The following is a 20,006-nucleotide window of genomic DNA, read 5'->3' as shown; positions in this document are numbered from 1 at the left end:
TGGAAACACTGCTGAATGTGGGACAAGGCTTCTGGGTAACAGATTGCCCTGGGGGTGGGGTGGGGGTGGGGTGGGGGCGAGTCCCACATTCTGCCTATTGAGAGAGTTGGGGATGGGGGAGGGAGCTGAGTGAGGGATGGGGGAGGGATGAGGCTTCACTCACACTGAGAGCAGCCGCCCATCATGGTGAGAATTATCGCTCAGTCTCTCGCTATTTCCCTCCTCATCTTCCTCCTGGTCGCCAACTTTCTGGTAGTTAAAAGCACCGAGGCTGTGAACCTCCTCTACAAGAAAATATGCCGACAGTGAAGGGGATCGTGAGCCAGGCTGGTACACTCACTTTGTCCAACTTTCTATACTAACGGCAGAGTTTCCCCAGAGCTGGGAGGGAGTGAGTGAGTGAGCGTGTGTGTGGAGGGAGGGAGGGAGTGTGTGTGGAGGGAGGGAGGGAGGGAGTGTGTGTGTGTGGAGGGAGGGAGGGAGGGAGTGTGTGTGTGGAGGGAGGGAGGGAGGGAGTGATGTGTGGAGGGAGGGAGTGAGGGTGTGTGGAGGGAGGGAGGGAGGGAGGGTGTGTGGAGGGAGGGAGGGAGGGAGGGTGTGTGGAGGGAGGGAGGGAGGGAGGGTGTGTGGAGGGAGGGAGGGAGGGTGTGTGGAGGGAGGGAGGGAGGGTGTGTGGAGGGAGGGAGGGAGGGTGTGTGGAGGGAGGGAGGGAGGGTGTGTGGAGGGAGGGAGGGAGGGTGTGTGGAGGGAGGGAGGGTGTGTGGAGGGAGGGAGGGAGGGAGGGTGTGTGGAGGGAGGGAGGGAGGGAGTGTGTGTGTGTGGAGGGAGGGAGTGAGTGTGTGTGGAGGGAGGGAGTGTGTGTGGAGGGAGGGAGGGAGGGAGTGAGTGTGTGTGGAGGGAGGGAGGGAGTGAGTGTGTGTGGAGGGAGGGAGTGTGTGGGGAGGGAGTGAGTGTGTGTGGAGGGAGGGAGTGAGTGTGTGTGGAGGGAGGGAGTGAGTGTGTGTGGAGGGAGGGAGTGAGTATGTGTGGAGTGAGGGAGTGAGTGTGGAGGGAGTGAGTGAGTGTGGAGGGAGGGAGTGAGTGTGGAGGGAGGGAGTGAGTGTGGAGGGAGGGAGTGAGTGTGGAGGGAGGGGAGTGAGTGTGGAGGGAGGGAGTGAGTGTGGAGGGAGGGAGTGATGTGGAGGGAGGGAGGGAGTGTGGAGGGAGGGAGGGAGTGAGTGAGTGTGGAGGGAGGTGAGTGAGTGTGGGGGAGTGAGTGAGTGTGGAGGGAGTGAGTGAGTGTGGAGGGCGTGAGTGAGTGGAGGGAGGGAGTGAGAGTGAGTGAGTGTGGAGTGAGTGAGTGGAGGGAGGGAGTGAGTGAGTGTGGAGGGAGTGAGTGAGTGTGGAGGGAGTGAGTGTGGAGGGAGGGAGGGGGGAGTGAGTGTGTGTGTGGAGGGAGTGAGTGGTGTGGAGGAGTAGTGTGTGAGGAGGGAGGGAGGGAGATTGAGTGGTGTGTGTGGGGTGAGGGTGTGTGGAGTGAGGGAGTGAGTGGGAGGGGTGAGCTGTGGGAGGGACTGTGGAGGGAGTGAGTGTGGAGGGAGTGAGTGTGGTGGAGGGAGGGAGTGGGTAGGGAGGGAGGGAGGGAGTGGGGTTGGCGGGGAGGGAGTGAGTGTGTGTGGAGGGAGGGAGTGAGTGTGTGTGGAGGGAGGGAGGTAAGTATTGTGGAGGGAAGGAGTGAGTGGGAGGGAGTGAGTGATGTTGGATGAGGAAGGGAGGTGAGTGGTGGAGGGAGGGCGTGGAGTTGTGGCGTGAGGGAGGGAGTGAGTGTGGAGGGAGGGAGTGAGTGTGGAGGGAGGGAGTGAGTGTGGAGGGAGGGAGTGAGTGTGGACGGCGAGGGAGTGAGCTTGGAGAGAGGGTCGTGAGTTGGAGGGAGGGAGGATTAGTGTGGCGGGAGGGAGGGAGTGAGTGAGTGTGGCTGTGAGTTGATAGTTGAGTGTGGACGTGCGTGAGTGAGTGATGGAGGGGCTGTGAGTGAGTGTGGGAGGGCGCTGTGAGTGAGTGGAGGGAGGGAGTGAGAGTGAGTGAGTGTGGAGTGAGTGAGTGGAGGGAGGGAGTGGGTGAGTGTGGAGGGAGGGAGAGTGAGTGAGTGTGGAGGGAGTGAGTGAGTGTGGAGGGAGTGAGTGAGTGTGGAGGGAGTGAGTGAGTGTGGAGGGAGTGAGTGAGTGTGGAGGGCGTGAGTGAGTGGAGGGAGGGAGTGAGAGTGAGTGAGTGTGGAGTGAGTGAGTGGAGGGAGGGAGTGAGTGAGTGAGTGTGGAGGGAGTGAGTGAGGGAGTGTGGGAGGGAGTGAGTGAGTGAGTGTGGAGGGAGTGAGTGAGTGAGTGTGGAGGGAGTGAGGTGAGTGAGTGTGGAGGGAGTGAGTGAGTGTGGAGGGAGTGAGTGAGTGAGTGTGGAGGGAGGGAGTGAGTGAGTGTGGAGGGAGTGAGTGAATGTGGAGGGAGTGAGTGAGTGTGGAGGGAGGGAGTGAGTGTGGAGGGAGGGAGTGAGGTGGAGGGAGTGAGTGAGTGTGGAGGGAGTGAGTGAGTGGAGGAGTGAGTGAGTGTGGAGGGAGTGAGTGAGTGGAGGGAGGGAGTGAGGGAGGTGGGTGTGGAGGGAGGTGAGTGAGTGTGGAGGGAGGTGTGTGGAGGGAGGGAGTGAGTGTGGAGGGAGGGAGTGAGTGTGGAGGGAGTGAGGAGGTGTGGAGGGAGTGAGTGAGTGTGGAGGGAGGTGAGTGAGTGTGGAGGGGGTGAGTGAGTGTGGAGGGGGTGAGTGAGTGTGGAGGGGGTGAGTGAGTGTGGAGGGGGTGAGTGAGTGTGGAGGGGGGTGAGTGTGGAGGTGGGTGAGTGTGGAGGGGGTGAGTGTGGAGGGAGGTGAGGAGGTGAGTGTGGAGGAGGGTGAGGAGGTGAGTGTGGAGGAGGGTGAGGGAGGTGAGTGAGTGTGGAGGGGGTGAGTGAGTGTGGAGGGGGTGAGTGAGTGTGGAGGGGTGAGTGAGTGTGGAGGGAGGTGAGTGTGGAGGGAGGTGAGTGTGGAGGGAGGTGAGTGTGGAGGGAGGTGAGTGTGGAGGGAGGTGAGTGTGGAGGGAGGTGAGTGTGGAGGGAGGTGAGTGTGGAGGGAGGTGAGTGTGGAGTGTGGAGGGAGGTGAGTGTGGAGGGAGGTGAGTGAGGTGAGTGTGGAGGGAGGTGAGTGGAGGGAGGTGAGTGAGGTGAGTGTGGAGGGAGGTGAGTGTGGAGGGAGGTGAGTGAGGTGAGTGTGGAGGAGGGTGAGGGAGGTGAGTGTGGAGGGAGTGAGTGAGTGTGGAGGGAGTGAGTGAGTGTGGAGGGAGTGAGTGAGTGTGGAGGGAGTGAGTGAGTGTGGAGGAAGTGAGTGAGGCGTGAGAGTGAGTCAGTTTCATCCCAGATATGTGATGATCAATTTTAGCAACTAATGTTTTTGTTGAAATTGTACAAATTGAAACGTACACGTGCGAAACTGAAATGTTTAGTAAGTTTACAGAAGGAAGCGGTTTATTTATTTGCTGCTCCTCCCGGTCCTGGGCAGGGTTTGTGTTGGTCAATTTCTCTGTTAACCCAGACAAAGCTGGAAATGTCCTATTGGGAAACAGAATCACCGAATGTTGAGAGCAGGCATTTAGTTTCTGATGCTGGGAGACAGCCCCCCCCCACCCCCCCCCCCCCCCCATGTCGTCGTCCCAATGTCCCCCATTTCTAAGGTTTTCGCCTCCCATTCGCAGGGAGACAGTTTGATCTGGTTTATTGTGTGGAGCAGTTGCCCCCCCCCCCAACCCCCCCTTTGATCTGGTTTATTGTGGAGCAGTTGCCCCCCCCCCCCCCCCAGCTGTGAGTTGAGGATCAGATTGATGGTTTCTATACTGTGGAATGTCTACCCAGTGAGGGGTTAGATTGTGTCTCATAGAATCCCTACAGTGCAGAGGGAGGCCATTCAGCCCATCCAGTCTGCTGATAGACACCCCACCCTATCTAAACAACTCCTTTACCTAACGTACACATCCCTGGACACTAAGGGGCAATTTAGCATGGCCAATCCACCAAACCTGTCGGACTGTGGGAGGAAACCGGAGTGAGAGGGAGAAAGTGCAAACTCCACACAGACACCCGAGGCCGCAATTGAACCCGGGTCTGTGGCGCTGTGAGGCAGCAGTGCTAACCACTGTGCCGCCCCCTAAACTATGATCAGGGATCTGCCCTATTCTCCCTCCTGGCTGCCCTGTTGTCTTGTCTGTCTTGCTTACCCATTTGGGAAGACACTCGATAAATTATGTGAGGAGAATTTTTTTGGTCTTGGGAAGACCAAAGTTTTAGCCACTTTGCCTGAATCTGAGATGCCTTTCCAACATTCCCAGATTCCACTCCTGAAATAATTGACCTCCGCTGGGACTAGTTTTAACAACCGGCCTAATTGACCCTGAGGACTTGGGGTCAGGGGAGATTGCCTGGGGTTCTCTCTCCTGAAAGGTCAGGTACGTGAGGTGAGAGCAGGGTTTGGGCTCACGGTGATGCTTGAACAGGTCGTAGCCATCAGCTCTCAGTACTGACCAAAGAATGGTTCTTGGACAAGGTACTGAACTCTCCGCTCCTGTGGGACGACCTGCCCATGTTCTTGTGAGGCAGGGAGAGTTGGTGGTAGATGATTGTTAACCTATTTGGGAATGTCACTGGGCGTGTAATCTCAGGCTAATGCTCTGGGGACATGGGTTCAATTCCCACCACGGGATGGTGGAATTTTACTTAAATCTGGATCTTTTTTAATTTTAAGGAATGAAATCTGCCGCCCTTATCTGACCTGACCTACATGTGACTCCAGACCCACAGCAATGTTGTTGATGCTTAATTGCCCCCTGAAATGGCTGGGCACGATGGTTCAAGGGCAATTAGGGATGGGCAACAAATGCTGGCCTTGTCCAGTGACTCCCACATCCCATGGGGGGGGGGAAACAAGTGTCAGATGCAGCGGTGGTGGGAATGTGGAATTTATTTAAGGACCTGATTGGAGGGATTGATACAGTGAGCTGCCGGAGAGATGGTCATGGATTTGGGAGGCCATGTTCATGTGGTTTGATACCCCCCACCCCCTCCTTTCCTCTGCCGCCTACCTTCTGACTCACTGGTTCTGCCCCCCTCCCCCCCCCCCCTGTCCCCCCCCCTCCCCCCCCCCCTGTCCCCCCCCCTCCCCCCCCCCCCCCCCTGTCCCCTTCCTTTACGTTTCTGTGGCACGTTTATGGCCCCCCCCCCCCCCCCCATTTCTGGTATCAGCTCAGGAACCAGGATGGTGAGCAGTTTAATGTGGTTGGTGGGGTTTAAGCGATGGTGTATTGACACTGTGAGAAAGGCCACTTCACTCATTGAACTGCTTCATGTATAATGCAGATCTTCAACAATTCACCAATTTAATCTCTGAAGCCTTGCATTTTATTGGGCTGCTAATTATTTGATTGAGTTTTAGTGCTGGCCATTGTGTTGTCTGTTCAGTAACTCTCTTTTGTTTCAGATATCAAGAGCAGATTGGGCACAGCATGCTGCATTATTGTCTTGCTCATCTTGCTTACCACTTCAGCAGACAGTTACCTAAACGCAGTCGAGCAAAATTGTAAGCATATCTTTCTGAATTTGCGACGTTTTTGTTCTACTTGACCATCTACCTCTTTCAGCAGCATAAAAACCCATCACGTTCCGACCTTTCTGCAGTTCCGATGTAGTCATATTGGGCTCGAAACATTAACGCTGTGCCTCTCTCCATAGACGCTGTGTGACCAGCTGAGTTTTTACAGCACTTTGGGGGTTAATTTTATTGCCAATTAACTCTGTTCCTCTCCCCACCTCTCCTGTAAGTAATGGAAGTCTTGTTGGGGTAAAAATCCCTGGGCATTAGACACCATGAGGATCTTATCAAAGAGATTTTTAAAAAGTAAATTTAGAGTACCCAATTATTTTTCTTTCCGATTATGGGGCAATTTAGCATGGCTAATCCACCTAACCTGCACGTCTTTGGGTTGTGGGGGTGAAACCCACGCAAACACGGGAAGAATGTGCAAACTCCACACGGACAGTGACCCAGAGCCGGGATTCAAACCCAGGTCCTCAGCGCCGTAGTCCCAGTGCTTTTGTTTGTTTTTTTTTTAAATTTAGATTATCCAATTATTTTTTCTATTAAGGAGCAATTTTTAGCGTGGCCAATCCACCTACTCTGCACATTTTTGGGTTGTGGGGGCGAAACCCACGCAGACACGGGGAGAATGTGCAAACTCCACACGGACAGTGACCCAGAGCCGGGATCGAACCTGGGACCTCAGCGCCGTGAGGCGGTTGTGCTAACCACTAGGCCACCGTGCTGCCCCTCAGTGCTAACCACTGCGAAAACATGCCACCCCCTTATGAAAGAGATTATTTGTCGTGTGTCAACTTTGACAGCAAATGCAGGGAGGCTATTTTGAAATTGTGGAAACTGTGTTCGATTCTCCCCTCGCCCCGCTCCACGCATGCACAATTCCAGCAGCAGTTTGTGGGTACCAGCTGGGGGGAGGGACTGCGCCCAGCTACCCACCTCCCTCACTCCAGGAGTGCCGAAGACTCCGAAGCATCCACACCACTGGTCTACTGGCTAATGCAGCACTGAGTCAGAACTGAACCTGGGTCGTCCCTGATCTTGCTGTTAGCTCAGCTACAGATTGATCAGCCCCCTGAGCAACGTAGGGGGGGAAGCAATGGAATTAGGGTCTTTGGTGTATTTAATGTTGTGCCTTGTGATGTGGCCATTCTTCCCATATTTTCTTTCAGGGTAAGCATGAAAGACCGCTGCCACAGAAATAACACGTTCATGCAGATTGAGGAAAAGCTTCTGCATGAGTTTAACTAATCCCGGGTTCTCCTGACCCACTCTCTCGCTGTACAACAGCGGAGCAGACCCGATGGGCCGGGTGGCCTGCTTCTGTTCCTATGTCTCATAACAGCCCGAACAAAATCTGGACCAACCTAGTGGACAGGGAATTGTAGATGCCTTATTTATTATCAGAAACCTGTCCAGCTTTGGGTCACAGAACTTTGTTGAAAATAGATTTGAAAGGTGTCATTTGCTGCCCACTCGCAGGCTGTCTAAGCAGTGGACCTTCTCATTGCAGCTCTCTGTTGAAGTGGATGTTGCTGCGAATTGGCTGTTCAAACACTCGCTGCAAAAACCCATCAAACAGATTGTAATCTGGGGCGTTCGGAGTCCCGGTGGTACATATTAGTTGCTTCTGCTTCCTGGGTGCATTTGCATGTTTAAACACTACGAGCAAAACCTCCATCGCTCAGCTGTTTACCTGCCTCCTTCCTGCCAATAAAATACTGGCACGTTCCCAATTACGCAGAAATTGTGCCTATTCCAACTGGCCAGCCCACACCCAGTCGCCAAGGAAAGAAAATGAATGGCCATCAGCTCCCACAGGGAAATATCCCTCTGACATATGCAAAGATCAATTTTGGCTACGTCGCCAAATTGTGTCACTTTACTGCAACATGTGATGGCAGGCTGGCAGGCACAGGTGGCACCAACGTACCCAGGCTAAGGAGTAAAAAGGGGTCAGTGTTTTTGGTGGCAATTACCACTCGATGGAAGGTGCACATGTGCGTGGCATCTGGTCAGAATGGAATTAGATGTTGTGTCTCTGCCACCCCGTTTCACAATATTCGGGCACTGGTTACATTTGAAAAATGGCAACTTGAGTGAAGGAACCAAAATGAAACACTCTTACTATCGGTTCCATTGAGAAAAAAATTATTTACAGTGAAATGCCTTTGAGGAGTTCTATTTCAGGTTGCACAGTGGCGCAGCGGTTAGCACTGCTGCCTACGGTGCCAATGACCCCGGTTCGATCCCGGCTCTGGGTCACTGTCCGCGTGGTGTTTGCACATTCTCTCCGTGTTTGTGTGGGATTCACCCCCACAACGCAAGATGTGCAGGTTAGGTGGATTGGCCACACTAAATTGCCCCTTAATTGTGCAAAAAAATAATTGGATACTCTAAATTCTTCAAAAAGAAGTTCCATTTACAGGAGCTCTGGACTGTAGAGGGATATTAGAGAAATGCCTCTTGGTAATATGCTTTGAGTCTCGTTGATACTTCAGTCCTTTGTTAATTCTCACATCAATACAACATCCTGTTGTACTGACTCACACAGTTGTGGATATTTATACTGAGGCTCATTGAAGTGCACAGTGCTGAGCATGTCAAATTGTGGTGATTTTAAATACTTCAACTATATATATTTAGCAAATGCCACTAAGTCTGTACATGAAAGCTGGAGCGTGTGTGGAAAATAGTGTTTATAATTGGGTTCAAAGTTTGCACTTCATTTTAGAATTATTCTTTTGAAGGGATATTATCCTTTAATCCTGTTTTCCTCCTCTTTGGTCTCCCTACACCAGATATTCTCTGCAACGGTGGCAGAAGGCATGGCCCAGAATTCCATCTATTCCCTTCCCGAGTCAGCTTGGTGTTCAGATCCTTCCATTTCCGGTGTCTGAACCCTGATCAGCGACTGTTAGAAAAATACTTGCATTTATATAGCACCTTTCAACACCAGTGATGTCTGAAAGCCATTTACGTATTTTAGAAGGGGCGGCACGGTAGCATAGTGGTTAGCACAATTGCTTCACAGCTCCAAGGTCCCAGGTTCGATTCCCGGCTTGGGACACTGTCTGTGCGGAGTCTGCATGTTCTCCCCGTGTGTACGTGGGTTTCCTCCGGGTGCTCCGGTTTCCTCCCACAGTAACAAAGATGTGCAGTTTAGGTGGAATGGCCATGCTAAATTGCCCTTAGTGTCCAAAATTGCCCTTAGTGTTGGGTGGGGTTACTGGGTTATGGGGATAGGGTGGAGGTGTTGGGTTGGGTAGGGTGCTCTGTCAAAGAGCCAGTGCAGACTCAATGGGCTGAATGGCCTCCTTCTGCACTGTAAATTCTATGACCCGGGTTCGATCCCAGCCCTGGGTCAATGTCTGTGTGGAGTTTGCACATTCTCCCCGTGTCTGCGTGGGTTTCACCCCCACAACCCAAAGATGTGCAGTGTAGGTGGATTGGCCAGGCTAAATTGCCCCTTAAGTGCAAAAAAATAATTGGGTACTCTTAAGTTTATAAAAACAAAAGTAATTTGGAAGAGCAGAAAATGCAGCAATCAATCACTCTCTTCAACGGAAAAGTGATGATGATTGATTTGAGGAGTAAACATTGGCCAGAACACGAGGGACTACTTTAGCTCACTTGACTTTCTGGTGATATGCCTATGGGCCATATCACAGTTGGATGGTATGAGACCTCCAATCAGCAGGTGGCAGTATATACACACCATGCGGTCTCAACACCAAGGCCATGTGACCTGGGGACCTGTATATAAAGAGAGGCCATCTGGAAAAGAACACGAGGTAGAGGGTGATAAGACGTACATGTAACAGGTCACAGAAGTCGTAAGTCGCAGAGGAGTAGCAAGACCCCATGATAACGTGCTCTGTATCAGATTGCCATCCGAGTGCACGTGACACAATAAAAGATCTGAAAGATGGCACCCGCAGTACTGCATTGGAGCATCAGTCTTGATTTTTGTGCTCAAGTCCCGGAGTGGGACTTGAACCCAGATCCGTCTGACCCGAGCTGCGAGTGTTACTAACCCAACCACAGCTGGTACTCACGACTCGTCTGTCAGTACTCTTCCCTTGTCCTTTCTCAGCTACAAGTGGGCCATTCTGTAACCTCTTTCTCCTCTGCTTGCATTGAAATCAGGACGTCATGCACATCTCCCACACTAATTAATTCTTTAAAAAAAAATTTTTTTAAGAGCACTCAATTCATTTTTTCCAATTAAGGGGCAATTTATCATGGCCCATCCACTTATCCTGCACATCTTTGGGTTGTGGGGGTGAAACCCACGCAGACACGGGGAGGATGTGCAAACTCCACACGGACAGTGACCCAGAGCCGGGATTCGAACCCGGGATCTCGGCGCCGTGAGGCAGCAGTGCTAACCACTAATTAGTTCTTAATGAATGCTTGGAACGCTGGAATTCCTAACGTTGGGCCACTGACCATCTTTGTGCTCTTCTAATCACAAATATCTCATTCAGAACCCCTTAGTTTCCTAAAAGATAAATTCCAAAAAAAAAGGCATTGACTTCCCTCTCACTGGCCAAAACCAGGAAGAAAGTTATCATTTGTTGTTGCACTGGCTTTCCGGGCAGATACTGTGGGACTGCAGACCCTCAGGCCAGTCTTTCAATTCCTGGTTGTCAGGAGTTGGAATTAGTTCCTCCCAAGGCCATTAATATGTTCCAAAGGAGAGAGAGAGAGGATTTACCTTGGGGAGATGAAAAATTAACCCGGCTCAGTTTTGCCTCTGAAGTATAATTGACCTTGTCTACTGACTGTGGAATAGTCATGGGGAATTCGGTCATGGGGATATCTTTGATCTACTTGAGAGAGCAGGAATGTCCTGATTTCTGCCTTTGTGGTGCGTACTGAGGCCCTGGGTCATATCGCCAGCTAACTGTTACTAAGGGAGTTTGGTGTGTTGTGCTTGACAATCAGGTGGGTACAACGAGGTAATGCAGCTTAAAATATCTCTTTCCAAACAACCTCCGGGCTTTCGTACTTCAAACAAGACAGAAGAACAAATAATTTTTTTTAAATGCAAGCACGTATTAGGATTGGTAGGTTTCTGTGTGTTGTCTTTCTGCTTATACCCTGGTTGAGAGATGGATTGTGGGAACGGGTATCAGAAACCCATTCGGAGGCAGGTTTGCTGACGGTACATTCCCTGCACAATGTTTGTTATTAGTTTGCATAAGTTCCTTATGTAAAGGGACGATTATTATTGCTGTTAATAATTTGTATTTGCTTGCAGTGAAATCCTGGTGCTGCTGTTGGTGACCTTCCTCCTCCTCCTCCTCCCGCAGATATTTGTACTGCTACGGTAAATAAAGTATTTGAAACAAAAAGTAACCAGACCCAATTCCAGAAAGCTGGGTGATAGCAAGGTGACCAGCTTCAACCTATGGTCAGTCTCAGCTATAAGGTATCAGGAGGAGAAGTATCATAACTGGCTAGGTTCCAGATCGCCACGACCGGCTGTGTTTTTAAAAAGGAATTTCCCTGTGTCACCCCTGGTTCTTTAGCCAATCACCTTGTATCTGACCCTTGTCTCACTCTGGGAAGTTGCTCCTTATTAACTTCATCATAAAGTATTGGAGTGGAACATTCAGCCCCTCGAAACTATTCCATCAGTGAGACCCCGGCTGACATTTGATCTAACTCCATATACCCGCCTTTGCCTCACATCCTTTAATATCTCCGGTTATCAGAAATCTCGGAATTAAAGTTAACGATTGATCAAGCATCAACTGCTGTTTGCAGCAGAGAGTTCTAGTTTCTACTGTTTTTTTTTGACTGCAGAAGTATTTACGCAAATAATTCCTCTTAATATCTTGGAAACCTAGAATGTTGAGGAACGATTTGGTCAAATACACCCCGGTTTGTATATTCTCTGTGTAGTTTAACCACTGCCGCCTGGTATAATTCTGGTAAATCTATGGCCCACTCTCACCAAGGTCAAGATATGTCTACTCCTCCATTGGGTATGGATGTAGTTGGCAAGGCTACAAGGCATTTATGGCCCATAGTTTTTTTTAAATTTAGATTACCCAATTATTTTTTCCAATTAAGGGGCAATTTAGCGTGTCCAATCCACCTACTCTGCACATTTTTGGGTTGTGGGGGCAAAACCCACGCAGACACGGGGAGAATGTGCAAACTCCACACGGACAGTGACCCAGAGCCGGGATCGAACCTGGGACCTCAGCGCCGTGAGGCGGTTGTGCTAACCACTAGGCCACCGTGCTGCCCTTTATGGCCCATAGTTAACTGCCCTTGAACCGAATGGCTCACTCACCCAATTCAGAGGGCAGTGAAGAGTCAACCACATTGCTGTGGGTCTGGAGTCACATGTAGGCCAGACCGGGTAAGGACGGCAGATTTCCTTCCCTAAAGGACATTGGTGAACCAGATGGGTCTTGTGACAATCGAATTACTGACACGAGCTGTCAATTCCAGGTTTTATTAATCAAATTTAAATTCCACCAGCTGCCGGAGTAAATGGTATTTTTCCTCCTGCAACACGTGAGGTTCCTGGGGAATGTTCGGCTGGGATCCCTGTCCCAGTTCCTTGGATTGTGGGATACAGTATTCATTCCAGCTATGGACAGTTTAAGCTCAGCTGAGCCCGAGGTCAATATTCCAACCAAACACGCGGAAAGAATGACCGGTCAGATGAGGTATTGGAACTTTCCCACAATTCCAGCACTGAGACCGACTTCCCATCGGCAGAGGAGGTTCCTGAGGAAGGAAAACACTTTGTTTTGTGATTCTTTCATTGATCCCTTACAGACTCATTTACTGTTTGAAGGGCGATCTAATAGAGGTCTTCAAGCTTCTGAGGGTGTGATGGGACATGATGGTGAAAGTGTTTCCACTTCTGGGCAGCACGGTAGCACAAGTGGATAGCACTGTGGCTTCACAGCGGCAGGGTCCCAGGTTCGATTCCCCGCTGGGTCGCTGTCTGTGCGGAGTCTGCTCATTCTCACCGTGTCTGTGTGGGTTTCCTCCGGGTGCTGCGGTTTCCTCCCACAAGTCCCGAAAGACGTGCAGGTTAGGTGGATTGGCCATGATAAATTGCCCTAATTGACCATAAAAAGGTTAGGAGGGGGTTATTGGGTTACGGGGAGAGGGTGGAAGTGAGGGCTTAAGTGGGTGGGTGCAGACTCGATGGGCCGAATGGCCTCCTGCATTGTATGTTCTATGACTTCTAGAACAAAGGGCCATAAACATAAGGTAGTCACTAATCAATTAATTTGGGAATTCGGGAAGAGTAGCTGGAATGTGAAACTTGTTTTCTCGGAGCAGTTGAGATAAATAACACGGATGTATTCGAGGGGCAAATTAGATACGTAGATGAAAGAGAAGGGAATGTGGATGGGGGAGGAGGGGAGGGGTTCATGATGTAAGATGGGAGGAGGCTGATTTGGGTTTTCTTTGTCCTTTGTGTCTTCTCCTGCCCCCAAGTCCTCACCCTGCATTGTGGTTTATCTCTTAGGCCAAAATCATCGCGATACTGTGGCCAACCCCTCCTCGTCAACCTGACCAGTTTTATAATCTTCACTTTCATTATGACGGGTAAGTTACGTAGTGGAGTGATGTCATTTTCTCTGCGCACTGATTTTCCAAGTCCTGACTATTGAGGAACACTGCCATCTTGAGCATCCATAAATTTGAGACAAAATGAGCAATGTGTGTTTTATAAATCGAGTCCGGGGTGGGGGGGCGGGGGGATAAATGGTAAACCTTCCCAGGGCAGCGGGGTCGCTGCTAAAATTCTGTGCGCGGTTCTCTATGTCCCATCTTAATTCAGATTATAAAGAGATGGCGTCGTGTTGTTCATTTACCAAGATGGGAGCCAGGGAGAGAAAATACTCCTGTTCATTTCACTGGGGCGGAGGAGGTTGAGAGAAAATTAGATTTGGGTTTTTAAATTTGTGATTAAGGAAATGGTTTTTCCTCTTGTTTTGGGGGATCAGCATCAATTTAAAATTGAGAGTGAGACAATGGATAGGAGATTTTTTTTGTAAAAGAGTTGCTGGAATGTTTTGCCCCAGGGAGCATGTGACATAGAAGGGGGGGGGGGGGGAAATGTGGGGCATTCAAACTCTTCTTTTGGATCACTTTCGCAGAGCGAAGACAGAATTGATGGATTACTGTCTTTTTCTGTGCTGTACATTCACGGCAGTTTACGAATAGGGCAATTTGCTCATTGCAGACGACACCTGTACGGACTAGTTCGGCCAAATGGCCTGTTTCAGTGTTATAAAAATATTAAAATATATACATGCGAACATTCGAATTAGGAACAGGAGGAGACCATTCTGTTGCTTGAGCCTCTCTGCTATTCAGTAAGGTCACGTCTGATCTGATTATAGCGCAAACCCACATTCTGCCGACCCCCCGATAACCTTTAACTCCCTCGTCAAGAATCTTATCTATTTCAGTCTTTTTAAAATAAATTTAGAGTAGCCAATTATTTTTTTTCCCCCAATTGAGGGGCAATTTAGCATGGCCAATCCACCTCCCCTGCCCATCTTTGGTTTGTGGGGGTGAAACCCACGCAAACACGGGAAAAATGTGCAAACTCCACACGGACAGTGCCCCAGGGCCGGGATTCGAACACGGGTCCTCAGCACCGCAGTCCCAGTGCTAACCACTGCGCCATGTGCCGTCCCCTTATCTATTTCAGTCTTTAAAATATTTGCGACTCAGCCTCCACTGCTCTCGAGAAAGAGAGTTCAAAAGATTCACGACCCTCTGACAGAAATAAATTATTCTCCTCGATCTTAAACGGAAGTATCCTTATTTTTAAACTATTTCCCTTTGTTCTGGTTTCCCCCTCAAGGCAAAACTCAGCTTCCACCTTGTCAGGTTCCCTCAGGATCTTGCATGATTCAATAAGATCGCCTCGCATTATTCTAAACTCTAATGGACACAGGCCCAGCCTGTCCAACCTTTCCTCATAAGATGACCCCCCCATCGCAGCTATCGGTCGCGTGAATCCTCTCTGAACTGCTTCTAATGCATTTATATCCTTTCTTAAATAAGGAGACCAAAACTGTACACAGTACTCTCGATGTGGTCTCGCCAGGAACTGTTGCAAAACATCTCTACTTTAATATTCTATTTCCTTCGCGATAAGTGACACATTCCATTTGCCGCCCTAATCACTTGCTCTCCCTGAAAACTAACATTTCCTGATCTTGTACCAGAACAGCCAGATCCCTCTGTACCTCAAGAGTTCTGAAATCTTTCTCCATTGCAATAATACGTTATTCTTCCTACCAAACTGGACAAGTTCTTTAACTTATTTACGTCCTCCTCACAACTTACTGCCCAACCCATTGTTAGACGTAATGGATGCTGTGGTATGAAGAGACAAAAGTCCAGCTCCTTTTTACAAACACCTTTATTTCACTTTAACAGACTCTGCACTAAACTCAATCATCACATCACCAGCCACAGAGTCCACCTGAAGCCCCTTTACATATCAGTGTCAATCATTGAACACTTAACATAAATGAGACAATCATTGAACACTTAACATAAATGAGACAACTAATTGCAATGTCTCTTAACCCATTGCTTAACACCCGTCTGTGTGTCATCAGCAAATTTAGGTACCATGCATTCATCCATTCACCCAAATCACGTGATAGCAATTGGAAATAGCTGAAGCCCTTGCCCTGTGGTACACCACTCGTCACACATCCTGCCAACCTTAAAAAGACCCATTTATTGTTACGCTCTGTTTCCAGTTAACTAATCAATCCTCTATCCATGCTAACATGTTACCCTCTCCACCATGTGTTACGTAATCCTGGGCCAGTGTTACGGTCAATTCCAGACCCACTTGACCCAGAGTCACAACACGGTTGAATGAACTCTTAATTTAAAAAAAAAATAGCCAAAATCTTTGGTCTTCGGCTGCCCAATAATTACAGCCCCCGGGTTTGTAAATGTAAACACAATTAACTTTATAATTTTAAAAATAAATTTAGTGTACCCAATTCATTTTTTCCAATTAAGGGACAATTTAGCGTGGCTAATCCACCTACTCTGCACATCTTTGGGTTGTGGGGGCGAAACCCAATCAAACACGGGGAGATTGGGCAGCACGGTAGCATTGTGGATAGCACAATTGCTTCGCAGCTCCAGGGTCCTAGGTTCGATTCCGGCTTGGGTCACTGTCTGTGCGGAGTCTGCACATCCTCCCCGTGTGTGCGTGGGTTTCCTCCGGGTGCTCCGGTTTCCTCCCACAGTCCAAAGATGTGCAGGTTAGGTGGATTGGCCATGATAAATTGCCCATAGTGTCCAAATTGCCCTTAGTGTTGGGTGGGGTTACTGGGTTATGGGGGTAGGGTGGAGGTGTTGACCTTGGGTAAGGTGCTCTTTCCAAGAGCCGGTGCAGACTCGATGGGCCGAATGGCCTCCTTCTGCACTGTGAAATTCTATGATATTGTGCAAACTCCACACGGACAGTGACCCAGAGCCGGGTTCGAACCTGGGACCTCGGTGCCGTGAGGCAGCAGTGCTACCCACTGCGCCACCGTGCTACCCAATTAACCTTATAATTAAACGGGGAATACATACAACTGGTTAACTATTATCTCATTTGTAACTCCCCTCTTTACCCCGCTCCACCCTCTTGACTCTGCATCAAAGCCATGTTATACACACCCTCGGGAGTGTTTGACACTGAAAATCCCTGTCACTAACATCCCCAACTTTAATAATTGTAAATTCTATATAGTTAAATAAATAGATTAGTCAATTTTAGCATCAGAAATGTAGAATTGAGGGCAGCATGGTGGCACAGTGGTTACCATTGCTGCCTACAACGCTGAGGACCTGGGTTCGAATCCCGGCCCTGGGTCACTGTCCGTGTGGAGTTTGCACATTCTCCCCGTGTCTGAGTGGGTTTCGCCTCCACAATCCAAAGGTGTGCAGGGTAGGTGGATTGGCCACGCTAAATTGCCCCTTAATTGGAAAACATAATTGGGTACTCTAGATTTTAAAAAAAAGAAATGTAGAATTGGAGCTATGTCACACGTCAATACAAATGGTTATGTTAGAATCGTGTTGGTAAATTGGCAAATTGATCTAATTCTGGTGAAATTCTGGGTCTGGGCTGGTTTAGCTCACTTGGCTAAATCGTTGGCTTTGAAAGCAGACCAAGCAGGACAGCAGCACAGTTCGATTCCCGTACCAGCCTCCCCGGACAGGCGCCAGAATGTGGCGACTAGGGGCTTTTCACAGTAACTTTGTTGAAGCCTACTCGTGACAATAAGCGATTTTCATTTTTTTTTCATTTAGGATTTACAGTCATTCTGACCTTGATGGACCCAATCCCGAATGAGGTGAAAGTGGCTTTCCATGTGTATGGAGTTGGATCATTTGCACAGGGAATCGCAACTACTGCCTTCACTGTCCCTGCATCTCAGTGTGTAAGAGTTCCCGATCATTCTGCGCGGTTTTGCACGTTACGATTAGAATGTCAGGTGTTGCGTCTTTGTGTTCAACTGGGAACATCACTGGGCTGCTCGACGAACGTGTTGGAGTTGCTCCCTTGATAATCTAGTGAAAAAGGCACTGGCCAATGATACTGACACATGGTATGAAATGGACAGGCTGACCTCCTTATCCCTGGGTGGGGAAGGCGAAGCGATCAGTTCGAATTCTCAATTCTGATCTCCCACCCGTCAGGTGAACACTGCAGGAAGATTTGTGTCCACTGGATGTGGAGCAAGAGCAGGATTGGGAACATTTGCGATGCTCTTCAAAGTCCAACGTCCAAATAGCAGCGCACACTGACATAAAAATGTCAAGTTGCGCAAAGTGTGGTCGGTGCCAGAAGAACGTTGTCCCAGTGACACTGAGTAACAGGGAAATTAGAGAGAAAATTAGTGATACAAATATGGTGCGAAAAGATATTACGTGTCATGTAACACTGGGAAATCTGGAGATTAAGACCTCAGTATAAAGAAAGCAACAAATACGGACTTTAAAAGTGTAGTTCCTTTGGTTTTAAGCATTAACACTGATTAGGATTTTGTTTATCATTGTTAGGCAAACACCACTCCTGAGCTGTACTACCTGTCCCTTGTGTTATCGGTACTGAGTGTACTTGCAACAGGTATGTACGTTGTTATTATTAAGGAATGTAAATGAGGGGACGTGACCCACATTGCCAAAGTTGTTAGAGTTTGAATAAAGACTAGGTCTGGTAGTAATAATTAGATTATTGCAAAGTTCTTAAAAATAAATTGAGTACCCAATTCATTTTTTTCCAATTAAGGGGCAATTTAGCGTGTTCAATCCATCTACCCTGCACATCTTTGGGTTGTGGGGGTCAAACCCACGCAAACACGGGGAGAATGTGAAAACTCCACACCGACAGTGAGCCAGAGCCAGGATCGAACCTGGGACCTCGGCGCCGTGAGACTGCAGTGCTAACTACTGTGCTACCCCAATTATTGCAAAGTTGAGATTCAGCAGCCTATATACTGTCGGAGTGGGAGAAGACAGAACAGAGTTCCAGTTTTAATCATTAGAATTATAGAATCCCTACAGTGCAGAAAGGGGCCATTTGGCCCATCGAGTCTGCACCGACCCTCTGAAAGAGCAACCTAACCTCAGCACACTTCCTTGCCCTATCCCCGTAACCCCACCTAACCTTTTAGACACAAAGGAATAGTTTATCATGGCCAATCCACCTAACCTGCACATCTTTGACTATGGGAGGAAACCGGAGCACCCGGAGGAAACCCACACAGACACGGGGAGAACGTGCAGACTACACGCAGACACCCAAGGCCGGAATTGAACCGGGGTCTGAGACAGCACTGCCGTTTAATTTAATAATTTTATGGTAATAATGTGCTCTCTCTTGTTCATAAGAATTTATATTCTAAAATGTACAGAAATATTTTTGCAAACATGTCTATTTCCTATTTACTTTTGTGTTGAGACCTAATATTTCCACATCTCAGTCCTGTACACAATGAGCACTTGATTCAGAATTCATGACCCTGTGAGAGACAAGGAATGGAAGTTTACCTTCATTCAATCCTGGAACTCGCTCCTTAACAGCACTGGGGGTGTACCTTAAAATTTGAGAGTGCCAGAGACTCACCACCCTATCTAGGATCAGGGGGGTCACTATTTAAAAATAAGCGGGTCGCTCTTTTAAGACAGAAACGAGGAGACATTTTTCTGAGGGTCGTGAGTCTTTGGACCCTCATACTGGAAAGGCAGTTGGATCATTGAATTGTTATTTTTAGGCAGAGGTAGGGAATTTCTGGAGGACTAAGAAGTGACAGGTTGTGGGTAGGCAGGAATATGGAGGAATTAGATCAGCCATGATTATTGAATGGCTAAATATGCTCGAGGGGCTGAATGGTCTGTATGCAATGCATGTTTTAAAAAAATAAATTTAGAGTACCAAATTCATTTTTTTCTCCCAATCAAGGGGCAATTTAGCGTGGCCAATTCACCTACCCTGCACATTTTTGGGTTGTGGGGACGTAACCTATGCAAACAATGTGCAAACTCCACAGGGACAGTGACCCAGAGCTGGGATCGAACCTGGGACTTCAGCGCCGTGAGGCAGCAGGGCTAACCCACTGCGCCACCGTGCTGCCCCGTCTGTATGCCTGTTCACGTCACCTTGCAGCTCAAAGAGGACATTTGGCCCACTGCTTGCGTGCTGGCCCTTTGAAAAAGTTATGCAATTAATCCCATCCCCATATAATCCTACAGGAACCTCCTGAGATTGAACTATGGGAGTCAGACACACTTGGAGCTATCTGCAGTTCTCTGATTTCCAATTCGGAATGTGCTGAAAATTCCACTGATGAACTGTTTAATATTTTTTTTTCAAAAACAGTGTTCGTTGGTTTTCTGATACCGTTCTGGCTGGCTGACGTTTTCAACAAAGGAATGGTTTCAAATCACCGATCACGAGCTGGAGTCTGTCAGAAGCCGGTTGCTAACTGCTCCTATCTGTGGCATGTTTAATGAAGGCACTTGAAAAAAGAACGGCAGCATGAATAATGTATTTGGTTGCCATGCGACAGTAGCTTCTGGAACATTCCACCAGCAAGAGTTTGAGCCACTGCAGTGGATGCAACCAACCTAAGTCAGGTTACATGAAAAGACTCTGACTGGCTGAGCTACACGTATTTGCTTTGTAGCTCTTAATGTATTTGACTGCAATATAACTGTTACATTTGGAGAAATCACTGTTTCTATGTCAACTGTTTTATAAAGTTTAAAGCATTTCAAATCAATTTAAATTGCAGCTGTCAACTGTGTGAGAGGCACAATTTATGAAGTAAAGACTCTAGGAAAGTCAA

At 48.7% G+C, this 20,006-nt stretch overlaps 1 protein-coding gene across 3 annotated transcripts; it reads left to right on the top strand.

The window, feature by feature from the left end:
• Positions 1–125: 125 nt before the first annotated feature.
• LOC119950667 lies at positions 126–20,006 on the top strand. Of its 3 annotated transcripts, none has more exons than XM_038773290.1 (7): positions 129–330; positions 5,521–5,619; positions 10,901–10,969; positions 13,145–13,224; positions 16,966–17,096; positions 17,719–17,785; positions 19,538–20,006. In XM_038773290.1, the coding sequence occupies exons 2-7, from the start codon at positions 5,546–5,548 to the stop codon at positions 19,666–19,668; spliced, it is 552 nt and encodes a 183-aa protein (XP_038629218.1). In that variant the 5' UTR covers positions 129–330; positions 5,521–5,545; the 3' UTR covers positions 19,669–20,006. The 3 variants fall into 3 exon arrangements, with proteins under 3 accessions (XP_038629220.1, XP_038629218.1, XP_038629219.1); XM_038773291.1 differs by having other exon boundaries at positions 168–186; XM_038773292.1 differs by lacking the exon at positions 10,901–10,969 and having other exon boundaries at positions 126–330.

This window comes from Scyliorhinus canicula, chromosome 16 (genome assembly GCF_902713615.1).
Source record: "Scyliorhinus canicula chromosome 16, sScyCan1.1, whole genome shotgun sequence".
Lineage (NCBI taxonomy): Eukaryota > Metazoa > Chordata > Chondrichthyes > Carcharhiniformes > Scyliorhinidae > Scyliorhinus > Scyliorhinus canicula.
This window is presented reverse-complemented; position numbering and strand designations above follow the sequence as displayed.